This window comes from Elaeis guineensis, chromosome 1 (assembly GCF_000442705.2).
Source record: "Elaeis guineensis isolate ETL-2024a chromosome 1, EG11, whole genome shotgun sequence".
Taxonomy (NCBI): domain Eukaryota; kingdom Viridiplantae; phylum Streptophyta; class Magnoliopsida; order Arecales; family Arecaceae; genus Elaeis; species Elaeis guineensis.
The window spans coordinates 34,523,453-34,549,421 of NC_025993.2; the positions used below are offsets into that span (position 1 = coordinate 34,523,453).

The 25,969-nt window shown below is 36.5% G+C and overlaps 1 protein-coding gene across 3 annotated transcripts in view; it reads left to right on the top strand.

Moving 5' to 3' along the window:
- The first annotated feature begins 4,702 nt into the window (after positions 1 to 4,702).
- The window catches only part of LOC105032173 (probable protein S-acyltransferase 17), a 29,410-nt gene continuing 8,143 nt past the window's right edge, over positions 4,703 to 25,969 (top strand). The window contains exons 1-6 of one of the 3 annotated variants that reach the window (XM_073252735.1): positions 4,703 to 5,299; positions 8,063 to 8,156; positions 19,419 to 19,528; positions 19,618 to 19,713; positions 19,862 to 19,934; positions 20,052 to 20,104. In XM_073252735.1, the coding sequence (XP_073108836.1) occupies positions 5,151 to 5,299; positions 8,063 to 8,156; positions 19,419 to 19,528; positions 19,618 to 19,713; positions 19,862 to 19,934; positions 20,052 to 20,104 (575 nt within the window). In that variant the 5' untranslated portion in view covers positions 4,703 to 5,150. Of the gene's footprint in view, positions 5,300 to 8,062; positions 8,157 to 19,418; positions 19,529 to 19,617; positions 19,786 to 19,861; positions 19,935 to 20,051; positions 20,105 to 25,969 lie in introns of all 3 variants that reach the window. The other 2 variants (XM_073252732.1, XM_073252733.1) reach the window with 2 other exon arrangements.

Genomic DNA, 25,969 nt, shown 5'->3' on the forward strand with positions numbered 1-25,969 from the left:
CACATCTCACAGCTGGGAGCAACACTCACCCCCTGTCTACTCAAAACCTCTCTGGTCAGGAGATGACCCCAGGCCACCTTCCAGAGAAACAGGGTCACTCTCGGGTGAACACCCAAGCTCCAAATCTATGCTCCATCAATCCGCTGGTCCGACCCGTCTCTGTAAAAATCATAAAGATCCTTGGCCTTGACATTTGAACTACAGCTAAATCACTAGACCGACCAATCTAGGGTATCAAATATGGGAATCAGCAATGGGATGATCCTGTCAGCGAGGTGATCATAATGAATGACAGGCATATCCAATCTCCTCCCTCCAGGAAGGAACAAATCATAAATCCGCATGTCCGGATCCACTTCCGCACTAACCATAGTCAGCTACTGTCTCAAAGAAAAGTTTATAGTCAAGTACCCTCAAGAATACTCATCGACCGCCCATTCCCAAATGAACCACGTGATATTGATCAATGCTACTAGGGCACGGGCACAGATCTCTTTTCAAACACGAGAGCTACTCGGACTCATCTAAATAGAGTTTATTATCTAAATAATTTTAATTTTTTTATCAAAATAATATATTTTTTTTAACTTATTTACAAAAATAATATAAATTTATAAAACATCATTTGAAATAGCATTTTATAGCCACCACGTCACCACCCTCTCTCCTCCACATGGATGACAAAAAAATAAAATTAAAATTAAAATCACCATTTGAAATGATATTTTTGAAAACATCCCACATAAATACATAAAACATCCCATATAAATACATAAAATAATATTGAAAATACATCTTCGGAGTCTTTAATTTCTTCCATTGCTTGAAGTTGAAGTGTGTTGAAGTATCCTAGGACAGCAGCGATGATCATCACCCTGTTTCTTACAAATGCTACAGTGATTTTTACTTCTTATTTGCCTATCATCCATTTCATTTCACAGTCTTGTTGACTTTGGTTTGCCTTTCTGCTTGGGTCTCAAATGATGATGATCAGGAATACATTTGAACATACGTATATTCATCCAATAATCTTCATGTGGTAATGGATTAAACTCGCCACTCCAAACATTCATATATGCTGTAATTGTATATGCATCATCTACAAACCCACTAAAATGTACAGCAATTTCTTAGCACACAGCTAAAATGTATGAACATGGATATTTGTACATGCTCCACTTTCTACAAGAATATTTTTTTTCAGTTAAAGTAATAGTATGAGAATTTTTTTCACCTCGTAACCCTGCGCTTGCTCTCCTCGTAAGCACTTCATATATGCCTCTTTGAAGGTTGAATGTTGTTACTCGGTGCTGGTTATTCTACCGACAGTAGTAGAATATTGTTCTGCAAATATGACCTCAACACTGTTGGTTTGCACTATAAGAGTTACAAAAGGTGAGGAAGGCCCAACAGTATTGTCCGCTTGGGTTAAAAGTCGACTATAGTATCCAAAGCTCGGTACATCTTTCTTTTCAATATATAATTTTAAAAATCGATATTCTGAATATTTTAAAGGAAAGCTCAGCATTTCTTCGACATCTTCATCGTCATCAATTGGAACTAAGATATACTTGCTCTGCATTAACTATCCCGACAGATTAGGAGATCTTCATTTCAATTTTATTTCATATTTCTCTTTGTCTACAGAAATATTGCTGTATAAATAGTTCAATAATTCTTGACGTGATAATGATGAAGATACTCTAATCATCCGATTTACAAGGTGACTGTACTGCACACCAGTTTCGTCATTCTGTATCATGCCATCATAATACAATAGTACACGAATCCGAGTACTGGCCATTTGCTCAGAGAAATCTATGACAAAATCAAAATCAAAATCAAAAAATTTAGTATTAATAATTATTTTATCATTTCAAAAGATTTACATGATAAATGCATCATATCATCAACAAATAGGTATAGATAGATCCTATCCCATTCGAGAATTGCATTAATTCTATAGGTTAATTATATTAATCAAACGATACGCAATATGGACAGAAAGAAATTTCGATAGTATTTTTCCTTAGTTCTCCCCACACGGCTGAAAATGTATGAGGAGAACTAAAGAAAAATACTGTCTGAAATTTTTTTTGAACCCTCTGTATATCGTTCGAATAATATAATTACCTACAGAATTAAATGTAATTCCCAAACTGTCCAAACTGGACAATCAATTGACCAATATATATATTTTATGGTGCCCGTACAAAAATATGTAATCAAATATATATTTTATACGGATACCGTAGAATATCCTACATTGGTCAACTGACAGGTCTACGGTTCCATGAAATACAATATATTTTAAAATTCTTAAATTAGGGTCGAATCGAATTTTAAATCAAATCCGAATCTAATGAGACAAAAAAAAAGTAAAAATAATAAGATAAATAAAAAAATTGAAATAGGAGGTGGGGGGGCGCACAGGGTTGTCGTCGGGGGGCCACCATCGATCGATCGTTGCAGGGCCGTTGCTGACCAACTGCCGCAGGGCCGCGCCGGGCCAAGGAAAGTGGGGGTGGGGGGGCAGGGCGATCGTGGTGTGGCACCATCGGTCGGTCGCCATCGGGGGCCGCCATCGGTCGACCGCCGCAGGGCCGCATGGGGCCACCGTCGGTCAGTCACCGTAGGGCCGTGCGGGACCACCGCTGGGGCTCGCCACTGCTGCTGCCGGTCGACCGCAGCAGGGTCACGTGGGGCCACCGTCGGGGTGCCGTAGGATCGCACGGGGCCACCGCTGGGGGGCCGCCGCAGGGGATGGGGCGGTCGGCCAAGGGAAGGGGAGGGGCGGGGAGGCCGCCACCGGCCCACCGATGGGCCAACGACATGGGGGGCATGCGGGTCCACCACCGATCGACTGTCACTGGCGAGTCAAGAAAAAGGAGAAAAGAGGGAGAGAGAGAGAGGAAGAGGAAAGAGAGAAGAGGGAGCTCACCTCCATACCGCCGAAGAGGAGAAGGAAGACACCGGAGGGAAGATCTGCTTTTCTTCTTTTCTTTTTTAGGTCTTAACCTGGGAAAATGCCATGGGAGATGGCATTTTTAAAAATGCCATTTCCTATGATATTTTTTTAATTTTTTTTTATTTTTTTAAGATATATATTTGAATTAAAATTAATATTTTTATATTTTTTAAAATTTTAAATTATATTTTTTATTTTTTTCCATTTTTTTAGTTTTTTTTAATTTTTTAAATTTTTTGAGATATTTTTTTCTTTTTTTTGGGATACTTTTTTAAAAAAATTAATTTAAAATGGGGATAGTAGTTTAAAATAATAATTTTTATTTAAATTAAAATTATAATTTTTATTTTTTTAAAATTTTAAATTATAATTTTTATTTTTTTTATTTTTTTCTCATTTTTAAAATTTAAAATTTATTTTTTTTTATTTTTTTGATATTTAAGCTCATTTTTAAAAATACCAAATGATCAGATATTATGCTTTGTGGACATGGATATGCAGAGTCTCATATATCTCATCTGTCTCAGAATTAAAATTTTTATTTTTTTTAAATTTAAAATTATAATTATAATTTTTTTTCCATTTTTTTCCCATTTTTTTCTTTTTTTATGGCCTTTTTTATTTTTTTTAATTTTTTAAGGTACTTTTTCTCTTTTTTGGGATATTTTATTAACAAAATTAATTTTAAATGTAGAAAGTAATTTAAAATAGTATTTTTTTAAATTCACATAAAAATTATAATTTTTTTATAATTTAAAATTAAAATTATAATTATTTTTATTTTTTACTTTTTTTTCTATTTTTATGGTATGTTTTATTTTTTAGGTATTTTTTCTCTTTTTTTGAGATATTTTTTAAAAAAATTAATTTGAAATGGTGTTTTTTATTTGAATTAAAATTAAAATTTTTATTTTTTTTCAAAATTTAGAAATATAATTCATATTTTTTTTCAATTTTTTTCTTTTTTATGTTGTTTTTTATTTTTTTAATTTTTTTGAGGTATTTTTTATTTTGAATTTTTTTTTAAAAAATTAATTTGAAATAGGGATACTAATTTGAAATGGTGATTTTTATTTGAATTAAAATTAAAATTTTATTTTTTTATTAAAATTAAAATTTTTATTTTTTTTCAATTTTTTATGGTATTTTTTTTTTGACGTATTTTTTAAAGATTTTTTTAAAAAAAATTAATTCTAACGGGGGATACTAATTTAAAATGGTGATTTTTATTTAAATTAAAATTAAAATTTTTATTTTTTAAAAATTTAAAATTATAATTTTTAATTTTTTTATTTTTTTAGATCTATTGTTTAAGATATTTTTAAAAAAAATAATTTGAAATGAAGAAAATAATTTGGAATGATGATTTTTATTTGAATCAAAATCAAAATTTTTATTTTTTTATAAATTTAAAATTATAATTTTTATTTTATTTATTTATTTATTTATTTTGAAAGTAAATAATTAAAGTCATCATTTGAAATGGCGTTTTTGAAAACGCCATTTCAAAAACATCATTTCAAATGACGAGTTTAATTTTTTTTTTGATCATCCATGTGGAGGAGAGAGAAAGAGAGAGGATGGTGATGTGGCGGTTATAAATTATCATTTCAAATAATATTTTATAGATATATATTATTTTTATAAATAAATTAAAAAATATATTATTTTGATAAATATTTTTTTTTAAAAAATTATTTAGATAATGAACTCCGCCTAAATGTCACCGAAGGCCGTCCCCAAGGTGTTTGGTTACAGAATAATTGGGGAAAGGGAAATCCAGATCTATTTCATGGAATAGGCGTGTTTTGTGTTTGGTTGAATGATAAGTGCAGGGAATCAGTGGAATATTAGTCCGTGTGGGGGATGTCCAGCGCCACGGTATAAGCTCCAGTCTTTTGATGTTTGGCAAGAATTTGGAGATATTTCTCTACTGATTGTCTTATTCCACGACCTAATACCCATCTTAGTACCCGATTTGATTACGAAAGGAGGCCTCTCTCCGTTGACAGAGGATTAACGCGCAGGGTCGGACCGGATTATTTCCACCATTGGACTTGATCATATTTCTCTCTCTCATCGGAGATGCGATCGTGATCGAACGAGCAGGAGAAGAGGGATTCGGATTTGGATTTGGCGAGAGCGGTGGAATAGATAGAGAGAGGAGGAATAAGGAGGAGGCATGGAGATTCAGTGGGCTCTGGTGGTGCACGGGTTGGTGACTCTCCTGGTGGTAGTCTCCTTGCTCTGCGGGCACTGGCCCATCTTCCAGGACACCTTCATCGAACGCATCCAGTACTTCATCACCTCCGGCGCCTACGACTACTTCCTGTGAGCTCCAAATCTCTCTCTCTCACACAATTTATTTCTCAATTTGGCTGCCGTCGTGAATGGAACATTTGGATCTGTACTAATTAATACGTTAGCAACAATGTACTGGTAGAGACTCTGAGATAATTTGAACACCAAATATATGTTCAAATGATTATCTTGGATTGACACAGTGCAAGAATTAGGCATGATATGCCGTGTAGGCTATACGCGTGGTAGAAGCAATTAGGTTTCTCATTCTGTTATTCTGAATGCTAAGTCAATTATAGCCTATCAAGGTGTTTGGATGATTTAGTTGCGGCGAAGATGACAGAAAACTATCAAATTATTCCAGGTTTTAATTTGGAACTAAGGATCGCTCACGTAAAGAATCCACAGGAATTGTCATCCGTAATTATATGGCTGCTAAAATTGCTGCAAGATGAAGAAGCAAATACATTGAACTGATAGTTTATTGTTGTTGTTGTTGTTGTTGTTCTTCTTCTTCTTCTTCTTCTTCTTCTTATTATTATTATTAGTCCAAAGATTAGATAGAATTCTTAGTTTTTACTTAAAAAAATATCAGAAATCATCCTTGATTTTTGCTAGAAAGGTCTTGTGGAGCACTAGTAGTGACTGTGATACTACATGTTATCTATAGAATACGGATAAGAAAATAAATCAATATACCTGCTCAGAAGAGAAGTAAATTTGGAAAAAAAAAAAAAAACATATATTTGTATATGTATTGGATGAAGGATTGGTCTTGGTGCTTCCTGATCTCCATACTTGATCTATTGATAACTTGCATTGGAAGGACTATTTTTCTGGCCTCTCACTAACCATCTCTATTAGGGGAACTGATGTATGATCTGTTTTCAAATATGATAAAACAAGGGTTTGAAGATACACGAAGAATCAATTTTTCTTTTCAAGTTAATCTGAGTAACATGACATTTAGAACTATGTAATTACTTAATATGAAATAGTAATTTTTAGAGTGTCAGACCATTTCTAAATACTCATGTCAAAAGCTAGTGCAGCAGTCATTTGGTTTGATTCTTTGCTAAAAAAAGAACTTCATAATGTGAACACTTCTTGTCCCTAGAAAGCATAGCCTAGATTACAAATAGATCAGATTCCCTGGTTTGTTGAAGCAAAGATATGAAGAAGAAAGGGAATAATGAGGTGGTGTTTTTTTCCTTTCATATGGAGCATATGCACGAACACACAATATGCTGTTAGATGGTTGGAAGCATATGGAGCACCATGATTTATGGTCTAGGAACTATATTGTGAGTTTTCTAAGACTCGATAACCAGAATAACAAACTTATGCTACTGAAGTCGACATTGGATATATAAAAGCTCACTGGTGATTCCTAAATGATTCCTTAATATGCAGTTGAACCCCTAGATATTTGTGAAGTGGGTTTGATACACATGGCCAAAACTTTCTTGAGAATCAGAGGTGATTTTTCTTATATTGTTAATGGGAATTGTTTTTTCTTTTTCTTTTATTTGTAAATCAAATCAGAACTATGTGAATGCTTCAGTATATAATCTATTGTCACCCTTCACATGAACTATGAAAGCTATTTATGAACCATTTTTCTTATTAAAAAAAAAAGAGAGTTTGCATGGGTACTTAGAGAAGCAAAAACAAATTAATGAGTGCTGTGTTCCTTTAACATACTTTCTGAATGGAAGCTGCAACTACTCCCACTAATTTGGGTCGGTCTTTCTGAATTATAAATATAGGCCTTTAACTTTATATTTGTAACATCAGCTACTAATACCTAATAATACTAGGCTTTGATTTCAAGTTTGGAGTATTCCATGAGTGTCAACTTTATAAAATGTAAGAGCCTTGGGTGAATTAGATTACTGAAGTGAAATCTCCATAACATACCCCCTTCTTTACTAAATACATCCTTCTCTTATTTGCTGCAATCAGGAGCTTATAGTGGTGTAGGTGCAGGGAAGTGGGTATTTTAAAAGCACTGGAAGGAAGAAAACACTTAAGAACTGGGTGTAAGTACAAGTATTTGGGGTTGATGAAATGGGTATATTATTACTCCAACTAGGAGTTCTGTGCTACTGAGATCTTTTGATTCCTTTTTCTCTGTATAATTATTAGTATTGTAGAAGAAATAGAAACAAGAGAAGAATGCCTTTTTGTTTCCAAAAATAAAAAAATTCTAATGGTGGACACCCTTGTCCTGATAATTGTATTTCTATAATGGGGCCTCATCCATCTTCCAATTTTTTCTTCCACTCTGATCAATCACATGAATCAAATGTGCTGCACACTACTGTCATCAAGTTCATATTTCTTATGTTCTGCTTAATTAACTAGTACACTTTTTGTAAGAAATACATTTTCATATATTTTACACATTTTCTGGAACTTGCAACATGTTATTTTCATAGTTATGTAATTCCTTTCCCCTTCAGTTGTTGCTTGCACAATAATTCTTGTTCTTGTATCAACATTTGAAAAAATAACTGTTAATCATTTCTACTTATGCTGTTCCATAGATTAGTTGTCTCAAGGTTAAAATTCTCTTTGTTATTTCTTTAAGAAATGAAACAAGAACTGTGAAAGAAAAAAACTAAGGTGAGAAATGGACGTGCATGGAGAGGGGGTGGTTGTTCAATGTCTAGTGAGATGCAATAGCAATAAGTTCAAATTGAACATGGATGTCGAAATATTGAACTAATGCTATCGATTATAATTGACATCATCTGCTAATGTTTATTTTTTGTTATTACATTGCTACAGAAGATTTGTGGCAGTCATATTTGGTTCTAGAGGCAGAAATTGCTTCCTTGTGGTTGAGCATTATTTTTGCGGGCGGCCAAATCCAATCTTACAGGTGTCATAAATTTATCTTATTTTTTATTCATCCTTTTGTTAGAAGAAATTGCATACATCATTGATCTTTTAAATTTTTCATCATATATCTTTTTGCCAAGCTAGTGATCTTGTCTGGTTCAAGCAAGTAATAATAATCTATGTTAACTAAACAATACTGGAATAAAATGGAGGAGTTTATTAAAAAATAATTATTGATAAAGCATATAGTTTAGTGGAGAAAAAGATGAAAGTAAACAAGCAATGCTTGTCGTTGCTCATTATTTGTATAATGAGAAACTAAGAAATTAGAGTCCTTTAGATAAACTAGAAATTATACTTCTTATATATTTATTAGTTCTTACCAAATAAAACTTGTATGTTCCAACATGCTCATATTCAGAGGAATGGGAGAGATGGTAGCTCTATGCCTTCCATATGAAATGCATTGGGCTTATATTTATTTTGTTGATCATCATTGACAAGCTTCAAAATCTTGGTTTTAGCTTTTAGCTGGGCCAAACAAGTTTCGGTTTTGGTCCTCTTATCAATTTTTGATCAGTTTCTCTTAAATTTCTAAAGTTCTAGTCAAATTTTTTTTTAAAAAGTGGAAAAATGTAATACATAATATCAAGAAACCAAGGTTCACAATCTTGGTACCGAGTATCATATCAATCTGGTATTTGGTTGGTATGGTATGATGCATAGTGTAGGGACACTCAGTATGCAGAAAAGTTCCACTATGATATTGATTCAATTTTTTTGGTTGTTATGATTATTTTAAGATTTATGGATTTTTGAAATATGATTTTAAGGTTGTTTTATTATTATTTTATTTCATATTAATCTTCAGACTATATGATTACTCGATGGATCCAATTTTAATAAATAGAAGTAGCCAATATATAGATCTAGCTTGTAAACATATATGTCAAATATATTTGAATTAGAAAATACATGTTGATATCTAATCCCTTGTGAAGTGTCAAGTTGCTTGTGGGTGTCAGAATTCCATTCAGAATCGGCGCCCTGGACTTGACTTTAATATAGATACTATGCCACCCCTGCATACAATAATTTGGGTCCCCCGGATAGCCACCCTGGTACTGATCCTCTGTTTGATACCGTGCTGGCCGCTCCACTTGAGGGAAGATCGCAGCAGCTAAAAATGACCTGCATTCATTACGAAGGATATGGAGGGCCGTAGCCACTCAAATATGATGCTACAAATGAAGGATATGCATCTGGGCCATACTTCGGCTATAAAGGATGATAAGGATCTAGACTTTTAGGGACTCTACTCTGCATGCTGTATCATCAGCTGCAGCAATGCTAGATCCTGAACCATGTTGATGGACTGATCCCTTGTATGTTGTCATATCCTTGCAAGTTCATCACAAAAAATTCCCTTTTGCGATTTTTTTGCTCACCTTTCACCCTTCTCTTCACATTCTCAATAGAAAAAGAGGATATACGCAATGAGACGTCTTCTCCTCCCTTTTTACTCATGGGAGGGCCTAGAACTGACTGGAATTGAGTTGTACTGAGTAGAACTAGGCGGTTTTGCTTGGTTCAGACCAATGTGGACTGGTTTGGCCTAAGTTCAAAACCAGCAAACTGATCCGGTTTCACATTGGTTTGGTTTGGTATGGCCCAAACCGAGCGGATCGGAAGCAAACCATGCAAGAAACTATATTTTAATATGATTTTGGAGCATATTGCTTGATTGGAAATTTCATTTATCATTTGTACTTTTGGTGGCCTAAGACCTTTCAAAAATATTTAAAGCAACAGAACGTGAAAAAAGTTAATCAATGCAAATTACATTGGATGATGGGTGCCATTTTAAAATTATTATATGTTATTTGGTCAAATCCTATATATTAATGATATTTGCGGGTGTGAAATTGATATTATTTATTTTATCTTTACAAAAAATAGAGGTATACCCCAGTTTGCGAGTTTCAATTATTTTGCAATACATCATGAAATATAACAGTGTCTGTTGGACTGTATTTAGCTTTTATAAATTTAAAATGCGACCCCAACTAATTTTTTAAATGAAATGAATATTTCTATAAATTTGTTGTAACTGAACGTCTATGCACATTCAAATCTATTCAAATTTAACATTTTCAAAACATATATATTAGAGAAAATGTTTCCAGAAGCCTTGATTTCTCATTCATTGGGCAAGCCTCGCTTAGAGAAAAAGAGAGAGGAGATAACCTGGACTTTGGGCTTTCAATGTAGTGTAAATATGCTAAAATTGGTCAAGCTGAAATTGATATATTTCAGGCAGATTTGGATCATTTTTAGCCAAGACCAATATGATTCAGCCACAACATTTTGGTTTTGGCAGAAATACTGAACCTTGTCCATCACTCTGAATCATCTAGTGCAATGACAATTGTGGGATGATTTGTTAACATATTAATTAGGTAACCATAGTCATTCTTCACTTTTCCTCTCTAAAAGTCCATTTGTTATCAAATACTTCACTCCACTAGCCTCATACAACGTGTGTAGTTGGCAACATTTGTTTTGCTCATGAAACACCTTAATCATACGTGATTGCAGAACATTGTAATAAGCATGTGCTATTTTGCAGGTTGACAAGTTAACACGCTTGCAAATTATTATGCTATAACTCAGGACATTAAAAAGGGTGTGCAATAGACTAAATGAGGTCCAAGAACTTGTCCCTTCTCATGGGAGGCTAAACTCTAAAAGGCATCTATAAGAAACAGAATCATCAAACTTTGGACAAGCTACAGCAAAAGTTAATGGCTGATCTGTAATAATGAAGCATTTTTTTCTCTTTCTTTCCCAACATATGGTTTGTTGTGAAAAGCCTTAGAATTTTTATGGAATGATGTTATTGATACCAGCAATGTGTGCCACATCAAAGATCTTTGTTGGATTATCACTTATTTTTCTAGTCTATTAGACTTCTTAGTACTCACAAAGGTTTGATAATTTGGTTTGAATTTCGGTTTTATCTGAACCTGATAAATTTTGATGGTTTGATTCCAATTCATTAGTTCTAGATTACAAATATGTAATACAAGAAATGTCTGTTAAAGTCAGAAAATAAGATAAACAAAATATGTCAAGAAAATAAATCTGGTTCGCCGTACCGGGCCGAACCGCCCGGTACGGGGCGTACCGAGCCGGACCGGTCCCTTACCGATCCGGTTCGGGCTTTTTTTCAGAAAAAGACCCCGAACCGCACCGAACCGGGCGGTTCGGTGCGGTTTGGGCCCATACTGCCCGGAACTGGGCGGTACGGCTCGGTTCTGGACCGGTTGGGGGTGAACCGAACCATACCGCCCATGGGAAGGGGGGAAGGTGGCTCAGTTTGATGAGGATCTTGTGTTATTTTCTTGGTATCTGAAATAAAATGAAACCTCAAGCACATCTCTCTCTCTATCATATCTGTTATACCATCTGTCTTGTAGTATCCGATATGATGTATTATATCATATTGATATGTTATTTCATATTATACCAATATTTGGTATGTTATTTTGTACCAAATTGAAATATATATCGGTATTATAATAGAATAGTGTCAGTATAAGATCTGGTACCGAGATTGTAAAGCTTGTACCATGTATTAGTTCATCGGAATCCAACTCGTAAGATGAATTTGATTTGGTTTTTCATCACCAAACAGATGGAAATGCCTAGGGAAGCATTCTGAGAACTTGAGAGGAACCTGAAAGGAAATTTTGAACCTTTGATAGCTAGTAATAGAGGTTCCCCGTCCCAACAATTACTAAGTATTTACCATTACCCTTCTCCCTGTTTGGTACCATGACTTCTTGCTCATTTAACCCTGTGCATTCGTACCGTTTTAAGTATTCGTTTCCACAACAATTAATCACAGTTGTAACAGATAGTTTAGAGGCCTCAACAATATTTTAAAATAAAAATCTCAGTATTATAATCACACAACACTCAGCATTTATGATTAAAAAAGAAGCATGGGCGATATCTAATATTCCAATTAGTAACTCAAAATGGCATCATAAAATTGAATAATATCTGGTTGTATTAATATCATAAATCTTGTGATGCTAGTAGTGGTATATATGTCTCAGAGTTAATGAAAAAATTCTTATGGTGGAATCATAAAATTGAATAACTTCTGGTTGCATAATGTAGTGATGCTGGAAGCTTAAACTGTTATATGCGATATCATATAGGATCACAATTGGAGCAAGGCTTTTCATAAATAAGTCAAATAGGAGAGAGTTCAGATATTTTACCACCCTAATTTTAATCAAGTTAAATGATTGAGAGCTTTATGATGTGTTCTGAATCTTCCAAACCCATTTTTTTCTGCATGAAACTGATTCGATTGCAACATATAGCTATTAAGAGTCTTTGTACCGCAATCTAACTCCAAATTGAACCCAAATATGTCAATAATATGCAATATAATGCCATATTGAAGTTGTATTTATCAATTATTAACTTCAAAAATCCAAAAAAAAAATTGAAAATCGAAAAAAATATTGTGTACCGGTATCGGACCGGTACGCCCAGGCGTATCATGTGTCGGTACGGTACTGGTACCATACCGTACCGGTCCTGGACCGGCACGCCGTCCGGTACCGGTACAGCGAACCTTGTAAATTAGAGCATATTTCTTTGAAATAATTAGAATTGTCTCCAATCTTTAAATGCCTTGTTTCAGGGGTTTCTCTTTGCAACAATCAAAATTTATGTTTTTAATAAATTGTTATAGATATGTTTATCACAATATATGATTTTGCTGTTTGATGCAATATAACATATGAGAAAAAATTATTTTTATCTACGGTAGGCTGAACAAGTACCAATTCCCATACTGTTTAGCCACTGATTTGGTATAGTATTGGCTCGGTACCACCCCGACACTCGGTATGGCCAAGCGTGCCGGTTTCAAATCGGCATGCAATTTTTTTAGTTTTTTATTTTTTCAAAGTTTTTTGATATTTAATGATGTTTTATGAAGTTTTTTGATATTTAATTTTTGTTGTAAAGATTTTGAGTGATTTAAACATTAATTTGATGTTTTTTGAGATGTTTTGATGTTATTTTATTTTAATACTTTTTGTTTATAAAATAACTATATTTCAATGATAAATGTAGTTAAAGTATATAAATCAGTAGATTTAGAAAAATCGATAAAGTGCAAAATATAAAGTTAATTTAAATGTATACCGACATCTAAAATCTCGTGGAGCGATGATGTCTCTCATAGATGTTGGGGACATCTACATATGGAAGAGGCTCGGCCTAATTCTCTATTCATATGTCTTTCTTCTTGTCCTTCACTGTTATTGGTATCAATCCTCTGCTGCTTCACATCCCTGCTAAGTAAGGCATATGGAGGATCAAGATCTTGGATGGTGGCCCTTAGTGGTCTCTTTGGAGGCCTTTTTGTGGCTCTTGTTTTTGAGCACTCCCAATATAGATGCTATTCTCCTATCTCTACTGACAGCCTCGAGGTTCCTTTGAACTTTGGGTCTACCTTATCGGTCCCAAAACCAGAGCCTCACTCATACTATATGGGCTTAAATCAAGCCTTATGCCTGGGCACCTCCTCCTACTACCATTGGTCATCTAAACTCACTTGGATGGCAGTCTTGATCTATGCCACCTCATCATCTGGAATGGAGCCTTCCTCTGACACTCTAGATTGGGAGAAAGGTGATTCTGCTCCATCCTTTTTTGGGCAACCCTCTCCTTCACTGCTTTGAAATTATCATTAGCTGCCAGATCTTCTTGGGGCATTTTTGATACATCAAGATAATCACTAGCAAGATGCTGCCTCAGCTTGTTACTGCTGCTTTGCCCTCTTTGAACTTGGTGTTGCACCACTTGCACAATGATCCTAGTCGATGTCATGCTCTAACTCATTCTTCTTCCTCCTGGATGGATCTTTCCTACAAGTGAACTGACTACATGTTAAACATTCTTATATTTACTAATATTTAGGTAATTAACTGTATAGAACTAAATTTTTATAATTTTTTCACCTAAATTTTTTATTATAATTCAATATTTAACTAAAAAATATGTAGATGTTTTATTTTAATTCAGAAAAATGCAGAACTAAAATAGGGATGCTGTATTTATTATTACCTCAGTGTATTATTATTTAATTATTTTTTGAAAAATCAAGAAATTTTAACATGTTGCAGAAAATATGTTTTTTACGTCAGAAAATACTTATTACCAATACATAGTACTAATTCAGAAAACTATTAGATCAATGTGGCATTCTATCCTAGATGCTATATATATTTTTCTCAACCTATGGACATCCATGGAAGACCACTTCTTTGTGGATGTTATTCATATTTGTGTCTGTGCCGCTATTCACCACGATCAAGCCCAAACTTGAATAAAAGGACATTCAATTTTTATTGAGAGTAGGATTCATACCCTTATGCATGTTTCTGATCTTACAGTGTTTTTTTATAAAAAAAATTTATATTATTTTTAATTTTTAATCCAAAAATATATTTTTTATTTGAAACTTATGGATTCAATAAAAACTTATGATCTTGATGTCATAATGTAGATATTCCCTAGATCTACAACATATCATTAATTGACACCAAAATGCAAAAATTTAACATGGCCTCACCCTTTTTTCAATTCTTGGTCCCAAAATAAAAGAAAAATACATAAAAGAAGTGAGAGGAGCTGCATTACCTGATTTCAGCAAGATCCTAGGCTGAAATTCATTGAAATGGCCTAGATCTAGATATTCAATTTTTTTTTTAAAGGGTATGCAGGGGGGTGTGCGCTTAGAACCTCTCATAGGGGTTCTTAGTGCCCTCTACATTAGTTCCTTATGTGATTGAGAGGAGGGGGATTATCCACACGTGGCACGTGAGGAGGACATGCAATGTGCATGTGGGGTACGAAAGGCTAGATGGGCTCGATACTGAGCTTGAAGCGGTGTGAACTGCCTAGTTCGCATTGGTACCGTTATGAACTAGCTGGTTCGGAGCAACTTGGGTGATTTTCCATTTTAAGGGGGCCAAACTATCCTAGTTTCGATTTAAGGGGGCCGAACTTCCCTGGTTGGGCCTCGAAATGGTACTATGCCTTGTACCATCCGATTTGGGATGGTATGACGTACTTTGCTTGAATCTATATGATAGCTTAGCTTTAGAAAAATATTATTTTTTTTCTAATTCTCTTTGGGATTTAATGTTACAAGATTGTCTAAAAAAATAGTAAATAGGTAAGTTTTTAATATCAGAGAAAATGTTTGTGAGAATATGAAGCAATGAAAAGATGACAATCAGTGTTTGTTGAGTCGACCTGAATTGGATGGTTCGGCTCATATCGAACCGAATCGACACAAAGTCAGGATGGTTCAGCTATCTGGTTTGGGTTGTGTTGGTGCAGAATTCCGCCGACGCCGGAGAAGCTGGAGTCGAGGGGATCGCAGCCGCCGCCGGGACCTGCAAGGAAAGTCTAAACCGTTGTTGGGGGTGCTCCGGCAAGACCCTCCGACGCTCAAGTCAGTACTCTGCTTCAACAGAAATGGAGCACTCGAATGGGATTTTAGCAGAGTTTCGAGATAGAGTTTAGAGCTTAGAGGAGAACGTATCTGGAAGGGTCTCTTTTATAGACGGGGGAGCGTAACCGCTTGACAGCGACGTCCGTGACTACCTGGTAGTGGGTCATTCAGGGCCACGTGGAGTTTGTTACGGAGAGTGGAGTGGTGTCCGTTGTCGCGACTTGCCAGAGAGTGGTGGGGCCACGTGGAATCTGTTACAAAGGGCGGAGTGAGGTAGTGTCCGTTGTCGTGACTTGCCAGAGAGTTCGGACCTGACGGTTGAAGCTCGGTTGGGACGTCTGATGGAGCGGAATGGCTCTCTGTCCTAGCAATCTAAGAGAAGCTCGGATGTTTTCGAGGTTGCTGACGAGTCCACTGTTGTCGGATGCCTTGGGCGCTAATGCTGCAGGCGGAAGTCATCTGCTGCAGAAGCTCGGACGGGGACTTTCTGTTGGAGAAGTCTGGCAGGAGTTCGATTGCTAGAGAAGTCCGTCTGAAATTCGTCTGATGTAGAAGCTCGTCTGAAGACTGTCCGCTGGAGGGGTCCGGTTTCACGAGGAATCCAGCAGAAGGTCGACCGATAGTGAAACTCGGAAGGCATTATGGAAGTTCATCCGCTGGAGGAGTCTTGAGGACACTGTGGAAGGTTAACCGCTGGAGAAGTCTTGAGGACATTGTGGAAGGTTGACCGCTGGAGGAGTCCGGAATTCAATTCTATTGTAGAAGTTCGGATGGAGTCCGGTTTTTGTAGGAGTCCGGAAGGAGGCCGCTTACTATAGATGCTCGAACGAAGATCGGTTACCGTGGAAGCTCGGATGGAGACTTCTTATTGTAGAAGCTCGGATGAAATCCGCTTGCAATAGAAGTTCGGAGTAGAGATCCGGCTGGTGGGGCCCGTCCGTTATAGAAGTTCGTCTGAGATCCATCCGCTGTAGAAGTTCGGACGGAGTCCGGCTCTTGTAGGAGCTCGGATGAAATCCGGAAGGCGGTCGACCGCCGTAAAAACTTGGATGGAGTCTGGTTACTGTAGAAGTCCTGCTGTTGGAGAAGCTCGGATATTGACGAAGTCCGGGAGAAGTTCGGAGTAAAGTCGATCGTGGCAGGAGAAGTCTGGAAGAGATTCAGAGGGTAGTCGATCACTGTAGAAAGTCAGCTGATAAGGAAGTCCAGAGAATATTTGGAGCAGTCCGGTAGACGACTGAAGGAGTTCATTATCGGAGAAGTCCGGATGGCATGATAGGAGCTCGGACAGCCGAGGGAGTTCAGAAAGATGCCGCGCAAGGTCGGAAGCCGGAAGAGCCCCGGGAGGGTCGGCCTCTTACGAACTTCGGCTGAGGTTATTTTATACCCAACAGGTTGACTTATTAAAGCCCCCTATTGCTCTCGTTCAACCCCCTCTTACTCTCGTTCAACCTCTCTGTCCCCCTAAGCCTAGGGTTTCCTCTCCTCCACTCTTCTCTTTGAGCTCCGATCCTCTCATCCATCATCATCCCTCATCAAGATCCATTCGATGCTGTGCCGTTGTCTCTCATTGAGATTGCTTCCATCCTCAGTCCAACAACATTGATGAGGTAAGCCCCCGTCTCTCCCTCCCTCTCTCTTTTCTCTTTCTCTTCGTCCCTCTCCCTCTTCCTCCCCCTGGTTTGTTACACCTTGGATCGATACAATATGTACCAATGCCATCTCAAACTAGTTGCCAATCGGTACAACCTCTGGGTCTGGTCTGACGAACCTTGATGACAATAAGTAGCATAAGTTTCATGAAGACATAAGATTTGGCCTTAGCTATGAGCTTTGGTAAACTCCAATGCTAGTCCTAGTTTTGGATCAGGTACATCCAAAACTAAGACATTGTAGTTTTGGTTTTAGAAGTTCAGCCTAAAATTCAGATATTTGTACCTATGGTTCTATTTGCTTATTTTTATGGCAACAAGTACTATTTACTCGATGAATGAGGGTGAGCCTTGGTGCAATGGCAAGGTTGTTATATAATGAACTGGAGTTCATAGGTTCGAAATACGGAAACAACCTCTCCACATATGGGGGTAAGGTTGTGTATATCTAACCCTTCCCAAACCTTGCCAATGGTGGGAGCCTTGTGTGGTGGATTTTCCTTTTCTTCCAAAGTTCTCTACACACCAATAATGTCATCATGTGACCTTTTTTCCCTTCTTTTAGACCATGTAACTTAAATAGATTTAGCTTAATGCAATTAATTTGTGAAACCTTGTTTGAATAGTTCATGGCTTAATGTAGTGAGAGAACCTTTGCATTTATGCATTATTTTATCTTACATGGCTTGCAAAATGTGTGAAAAGTGGTTGAAATTTTGCACTTTAGCTGGATCCTACTGCATCATTGGTTTGATGGAAAAAATTGTCCTCTGAAACATATAGCATCCTAAAATAATCTTGAGAAGAAAAGTTGTATTCATAGGTTAACTTGAAGTGAACATAATAGATTTAGAGAAACAGTTACATTCTAAATTCTGTAAAATTACCTCTGCTGCCGTTATGGAAATATTCATTAGAAAAGCTTATCAGGGAATGTGTCTGCTACATCCAAGTTCTCTGTGACCTTATGCGGAGAATTTAGAAAATGTTTACATATTTTAACAGTCTGGGGCTGGTGATACTAATCCAATCGTTCAAGTCTCCAAATCATAATTTATGTAGATGTTCAAACTTCAGATCATTTTAACATATTGAAAATATGTTTTTTCTGTCTCTGAAGATTTGGACCTAATTCTGATGCAAGCATAGGCAGACAATGCTGAGTTTAAGGCTTCTTAGATGATCATGTACTCAACTAAATCATTGCCCTGGATATTTCTGAGCGATAGTTTGACAAAGGAGAGATGTCATCATTCAGCACTTTGAAGTTACAGCAAAAGGCTGACTGCATGTCCTGCAATCTTCAAGTTGAAGGAACCTGTCAAAAATTCTTAACCAATATCTGTCTCAGTAGCTTGTCAAAACTTAAGCACATTCATGCACAAGCATGTGAGAAATAAAGTAAGCCTTGAAAATGCTGGGAATCCTGTAGATGGGGAGTATTTGAAAGCATAAAATCAAAATCAAAAGAAACGTTCCACAATAAGCTGACCTGAAAGAGACAAGATGCCAAAAATAATTATATTGTTTTATTGACCAGTTTCTTTATTTGCTTGACAAAATGGATACATCTTCTTCTTCTTTTTATTTTTCTTTTTTCTTTTTTTTTCTTTTTTAATAGGTCAAGACAGATCTGGATCTTATTTTGATAATTAATATGCTTAAGCCTTTTTTTTTTCTTTGAACTGACTCTCAGGTAAGTTGTGCTTATTGTATATGTCTGTGACGGAAATTTAGATTTGATTTTGCAATTGCATAATTGAGCATGGCACTTTTCTTATTCATAGATCATCCAACATTGCTGTATTCTTCTGTCTGATGATTCAAGTTTTTGGATGATTCGCATTAGAAATATAATCCAAATGGCCATAGATTAGTACACATATCCATCTAAACTGCTATCATCTTGAAGTTTCAGTAAGTTACAACATATATGTAATCATCTATTTTGAAGTCCCTAAATAAACTATAACTTAGAAGTGCAAGTGTAGGCTCTGCTACATAACTCTTTCATTTCTGTCGCTTGCTGTTACTTGAAATGGTATGTGCTTGATTTCTTTCCCTCCTACTACTTGTTTCCTACATGAGTGATCATTAGTGTGATCTACTGCAGCTGCTTTACCTGAGCATACTTGGAGTAACATACCTTGTCATTGCAAAGTCATCTTTCAGATATATTCCTGGTTATTATGTTAGTGAATTGCACAGGTAATCTTAAAACAATGTTCATTACCTTGTGCAACCAAAGCTGCCATTTTGTTCCAGTCTGTCCTGAATCACAATATCTCATCTTTCAGGTACACAAGCATGTTGGCAGTTGGGGTGGGAGTTATTCTGTTTCTATTGACTAGCTTTTCTGATCCAGGAACTGTGACAGCTGAGAATGTTTCTCAGTACATCTCTGCCTATCCTTATGACAATATCATATATGTGGAAAAAGAATGTTCGACGTGCAAGATTTCAAAGTGTGTGGTTATGTTATATGATGCATGTTGCTTCTCTGCATTCTAATTATCTGATTGGAGTTGCACATCAGTGCAGGCCTGCGAGATCTAAGCACTGTGGCATATGTGATCGATGTGTTGCACGATTTGACCATCATTGCGGATGGATGGTGGGTTTTACTTTGTGGCTTTTGTTCATCAAAGTTGTTTTTCAGATGGTGTCAGAGCAACTGCTGGGAGTAGTTATACAAACTGAATTATTTATCTCCTTTTTTTCTAAATTGCAGAACAATTGCATTGGGGAGAAAAATACCCGGTACTTCTTGGCTTTTCTGCTCTGGTGAGTGTCTGTTTTCTTGTGTTATTTTTTTATGATTATTTATCAGTAAGTATCAATATGAGCTGATATTGAATGCTTTAAATCTTGAAATTTCCATCACAAATAAATTTGGGTCATTTTACTCATAGTTTTTGAGAAAAGGATCACTTTACTCTTCATTGTTAATATTTTTCATTATGAGATATGCATGATATGTTGAACCTTAGTGAGTCTGCATATGCTAAACAAAAAACTTATGTACATAGAGAGTTTTTCCCATTTGTTATTGAAGTTACTTGCATCGTAGATTCTTGCTCTAGCACTAGCTTCTGAACATTGTCTTGCTTCTATTACTTAAGCTTGGAGCATTGAAATGAGCAATTTATGTTCTCTTATATGTATGACATTATCAATCCTTGGACTATGTCGGCTAGTTTGGGTTTGCAAAGTAGTGGAATAATTTTTATATGCTTTATCCATATGACGTGCAAATAAGAAAATGTAAAACTGCAGCTGTTCTAGGTTGCATTGTAGTATAGTCCCTCAGCATTTCATGCTGGATTTAAATTGTGAATTGTTGGATCTACAATTGATGTGATTGTCTGACTGGATTAACTCCATATGACAATAGGAGGCATGGGCAAGTTGCATTGAATTGAGTCTTGGAGCATGTAGGTTTGTTTATGTGCAAGTGGCAGGTTCTGCATCATTCATTTTAGTGGCAAAATGTCAAGCTTCATTAATCATTAGTATTGTACAAATATATTTTTTCATGAAGCACAAATTCATTGGCCTACCCCACCGATACTATATTCATTCTGTGATTTTACAACCGAGGTTTCAAATCTTGCAGTACACTGCATCCTTCAGTGGCTGGTATGACATGTACCATTATACGTACCCTATGTACCAGCAGCTACCAGAATACACATGGAAAAAGGGTGTCAAAGTTCCTTCACACTTCAAGCTTGTCACTGAGCAGTGCAGGGTTGATTGGGGCCTGCAGGGGGTTGGTTTAATCAGTTTGCCTATGGTTTAATCAGTTTGATAGGGGCCTGGCTCGTCCTTATGGCTAATAAGCTCTAAGATTTGAAACTTTGATTTATAGGCAATCTAAAGGATGGATTCCATGCTATGTGATGTTTAATTGTTTGATTATTTGGTAAAATATGTTAGAGCCAAGGTTTGCTGTACCGGTATCGGACGGCGTGCCGGTGCCGGACTGGTACGGTATGGTACCGTACCGACATACGGTACGCTCGGATGTACCGGTTCGGTACCGGTACACAATTTTTTTCGATTTTCAATTTTTTTTTTAAATTTTTAAAGTTAATAATTGATAAATACAACTTCAATATGGTATTATATTGCATATTATTGACATATTTGGGTTCAATTTTGAGTTAGGTTGCGGTACAAAGATTTTTGATCCAAAATTTCAAATATATATTTATTTACATTATATTTCAACTATGTCATCTTAAAACTAAAGAAAAAATATATAAAATACGTATTAAAATGTATCTAAATATTTAAGTACAAAGTGCAATAACTGATATACGAACCTTAAGATGTACTCTGCATTTAATTTCTTGTCGAGTGTCTATGACGCTCGTAGATATCTGGATCATCAACATAGTCTGAAAGGACATCAGTCCAACCCTCTAGTCAAGCTGCATCGTACTCTCGAATATTCATCATCCCATAAGGCATTCTTTCTGGATTGTAAGACATCTCAGACCTCTCGCTAAAATTCTGACTCTGAAAAGTATCCTCGAGATGATGGTACGGTTGTGGAGGAGCCTATCTAAATATGCCAGTAGCAAAATCTGATCCGTAAGATGCTCCAGGCTGCATAGGGTAGTAACCACTAGAAGATGATGTCTCGGATGCACCATATGCATATGGATCATAAGGTGGCTGTGGATAATAGGATCTATAATGCGAGGATGATTCAGATACATCCATGGACCCTACTCCATGTGCAAGATCGTCCGCAGCTGCATCATGTGCTGGACGACCTCTAGGAGCCCGTCGTCTATATGAAATCGGCTCCCTACGATCTCTATCGACTCGTCCATCATGATCTCTATCCTGTGTGACATGCGTAAACTGAGACTCATCGGTGAATCGAATATCATCCTGTGGCTGTCTCATAAACGGTGGTCTCCTGTCCTCCAGTTCCTCCCTGATCATCAGATCCATGGCTACTACTACCAGTATCATCATCACTCTCCTTGGTGTCCGTATCTGAATCAGATAGCTCCTGTACTCTCGAGAGTGGTGCACGTGCAACTTTCTTTTCCTTTCCCCCTTGTGCCCCTCTGACTGAGTTTCCTGTGATTGGGAGGATGGATGCCTTCTTGCTAGCTGCCGGGAGGAACGTCTATACATCTCTCGCTCGAATCTCTGGGAAGATGTATCGGATAGCGAGTCATGTGATGAATGAGTCCCTTGTGTCCCCTCAGACTGGCTGATCAGCTGGAACCCTATGTGGAATATTTTTTTCTGCCCATTGCCCTGGATCCACCCTGATCTCCTTTGCCACCACACTGGCTGGTCGTGGAGGGGATTCTGGCTCATCAAGCTCTGGCTCCTGCTGCTGACCTGCAAGCCATCCGATGATCGGATCGTCATCCTCATCGGCATAATCATCCAGCGTCGGATCAGTGTACTTCAACTGAACTTCCTCCTGAATACATTTTAGCCTCAACCTCAGATTGTAGTAAACATATACAAGATCGTCGAGGCATTTTTGTGTCAGACGATTTCTTTGTTTGCTGTGGATAAGGACGAAAGTGGACCAATTACGCTCACAGCCACTAGCAGAGACCATTTGAGAAAGAATACGGACAGCCATATGTCTCAAATTTTCTGCTGACGTTCCAAAATGAATCCACCATTCAGCTACAAAAGCAAAATTATATATCAAATTTGATGATATTATTAAGCAAAATTACATATCAATCTACATTGCTCATTATTGATATGTAATTTATCTGGATTCATCTGCTTTTTGCTTACGACAGCTGATGGGACTCCAAAACTGTCTGATCCCTCTCTAAACTGTTTCGTCTGAAATAAAATATATTTATTATTTATAAATATATCAGATCGAATTCAGTTGAATAATTACATCTGTTTTAAACTAGCATACCTCTTGCAGACACAACGATGCGATTTCTGGATCGAGCACCATCTTATATATGACATTGCGAAAAGCAGCAAGAAGCTCGCTATCCATATCTATCTTCGGAATAGTATACTGAAATTTCGGATTCAAGTAATAAGCTGCAGATAAATTTCAAGACTGATTAAGTACAATTTTATTTTTATGCTTCGAAAAAATATTTTAAAACATTCTTGAATCCAAACTTATCAGCTAGATGCAAATCTCTGCCCATCTGATAGTCCCAACGACGCTCAATAATGTTAATGAATTCTTGAGCATGCTTGGGATCATTCTCACTGATGTGTTTCTTTGTCCTCTCCATCATGTAATATAGGAAGCCCATCTGGGGGTATCTCTCGCTGTCCACGGCGCGAAGCACCTCATATAAAGGCTTGATAGCCTTCACTATCTTCTCAGCCCGCTGCCAAAATGACTGACTCGTCACCAAGTTCTCTACATGACTTCCATTAGTGCCGGCCCTCGCATATCTGCTCTCCTGCCACTGGGCACTGATAAATATCTGACGTAGGGCTGTTTTCTTCTGAAGAAGACTATCAAGTGCTATGTAGTTGGTAGCAAACCGTGTGATACCCAGTCGTAAGATCTCCCCCCAGTATACGTCCGCATCAATGAAAGAACCCATGTGTGGTTGTAGATGAATCTAGTAATGGTCTGGGCAATCTTCACTACCTGCTGCACCCTGCGAATCTTTCCGATATCCATCAATATAAGATCAATGCAATGTGCAGCACATGGGGTCCAGTATATCTGCGGTCGCTGCTCCATCAGCAACTCTCCGGCAGCCTTATATTGTGGTCCGTTATCTGTGATGATCTGCACGACATGCTGCTCACCCACTGAATCAATCACCTCCTCCATCAGACCAAGAATATATGTGGCATCGTGCATCTTATCTGAAGCATCGATTGATTTGTAAAAAAATATTTTTCCATCACAGTATGTCAAAAAATTAATGATGCTTCGCCTAGTAGGACCTGTCCAACCATCACACATCACTGTCAGACCGTATATAGGCCATTTATTTTTGTAAGAAGCAATCCATCTCTGCAGATCCTCCTTATTGCTGTCAAGAAGCTGACCATAGATGTCCTTAGGTCCTAGAGGATCTACACCCTGGCCGGCAGCCTCTATGGCTGAAATAGCAGATCGGTAGTAAGGATTGGCTGCTGCATTTGCTGGAATATGGCTGAAATGAAACCATGATCCAATAGCTCGCCACATATCCTTCTTCTTATCTTTTTTCAGCATACTGTTAATTCTCTGCTGCTTTGAATCCTTGCTGGGCAAAGCATGTGGATCCAAATCCTGAATGCTGGCTCCTGCTGGAATATCTCTGGAGGACCTCCTCCTACTGCCAAAAGCTCCCAACAAAGAAGACATGCTGCGTCTGCTCCCTCTACCACCAGGCTCTCTGACTGAGGTAGTCCTCCTGAACTCGAATTCTCCCCTACCAGTCGCTGATCCAGATCCTGATTCGTAGCATGATGGTCCGAATCGGTCTCTGTACCGGGCCATCTCCTCCTGCTGGTACTGATCCGCCAAGCTCGTATGAATGGCAGCCTCAATCTGTGCCTCCTCATCATCTGGAGCAGAAGCCTCCTCTGACTCTCTAGAGTGATAAGAAGGTGGCTCTACAGCTCGACAGTCTACTTCGGTCTTTTTCTGCTTTGCCCTTTTCTTCGCTGCTTTCGAATCAGCAAAGTGCTTTTTCATCAATTGTCGAATCTCTTGCGGATATTTCCGACACATCGACACATCAGGATAACCACCAGCTAGATGCTGCTTCAACCTAGTCACTCCTCCTCCCTTGAACTCTGTGTTACACCATTTGCATCTCCAATGATGCCGAGCCGAGAGCATCTCGCCATGATCCCAACCGATGTCACGCTCTTGATCTTTCTTCTTACTCATTTCTGCAGATATAACAAAATACTAATTATTTCAAATTATCTGTAATATAACACTAATTACATATATTTTTTATTTGATAATATTTTTTACTATTTAAATATTTACAAAAAAAATTTCAAAAAAATCTCAAGTTAGATTCAAATATTTCAATTGTTTTGAATCATTCTAAACATTATTCTCAATTTCAAAACTAACACGGATTTTTTATTTTTTTATTTTTTTAATAATTTTTATATAAATAAATATATACTATAAAATAGCTGATTAATTAAAGTGAACGAACGTCATGCTATAAATTTTTTTCTTATAAATATATGCAAGTATAACAAAACACGATAGTTTAACGATAATTAAAATAATTATATATAATTTTAAAATAATTTTAATAATTATTTTAAAACTTATAAATTCAAAATAAATATGTTATATGCTTCAAATAATATTTTTAAATTAACTAAAATATAATATTATTTTTTTATATTTTTTATTTTATAATTAAATTTTTAAATTTAAATAATTAAAAAAATAATTTTTTAATTTTAAATATTTGAAAAAAATTAGAAATTAGATTTAAGTAGCTTGAATCATTCTAAACATGATTCCCAAACTCTGATTTTTTTCCCTAAAATTTATTTTTTTTAATTTTTAAATAAATAAATATTTAAAAATATTTAAAAAATATATAATTAACGAAAATTAACAATTTTGGTGTCATCGTGTAGATCTTCCAAAGATCTATCACATATAATTAAATCATCCCAAAATCACAAGATTTTGGCATG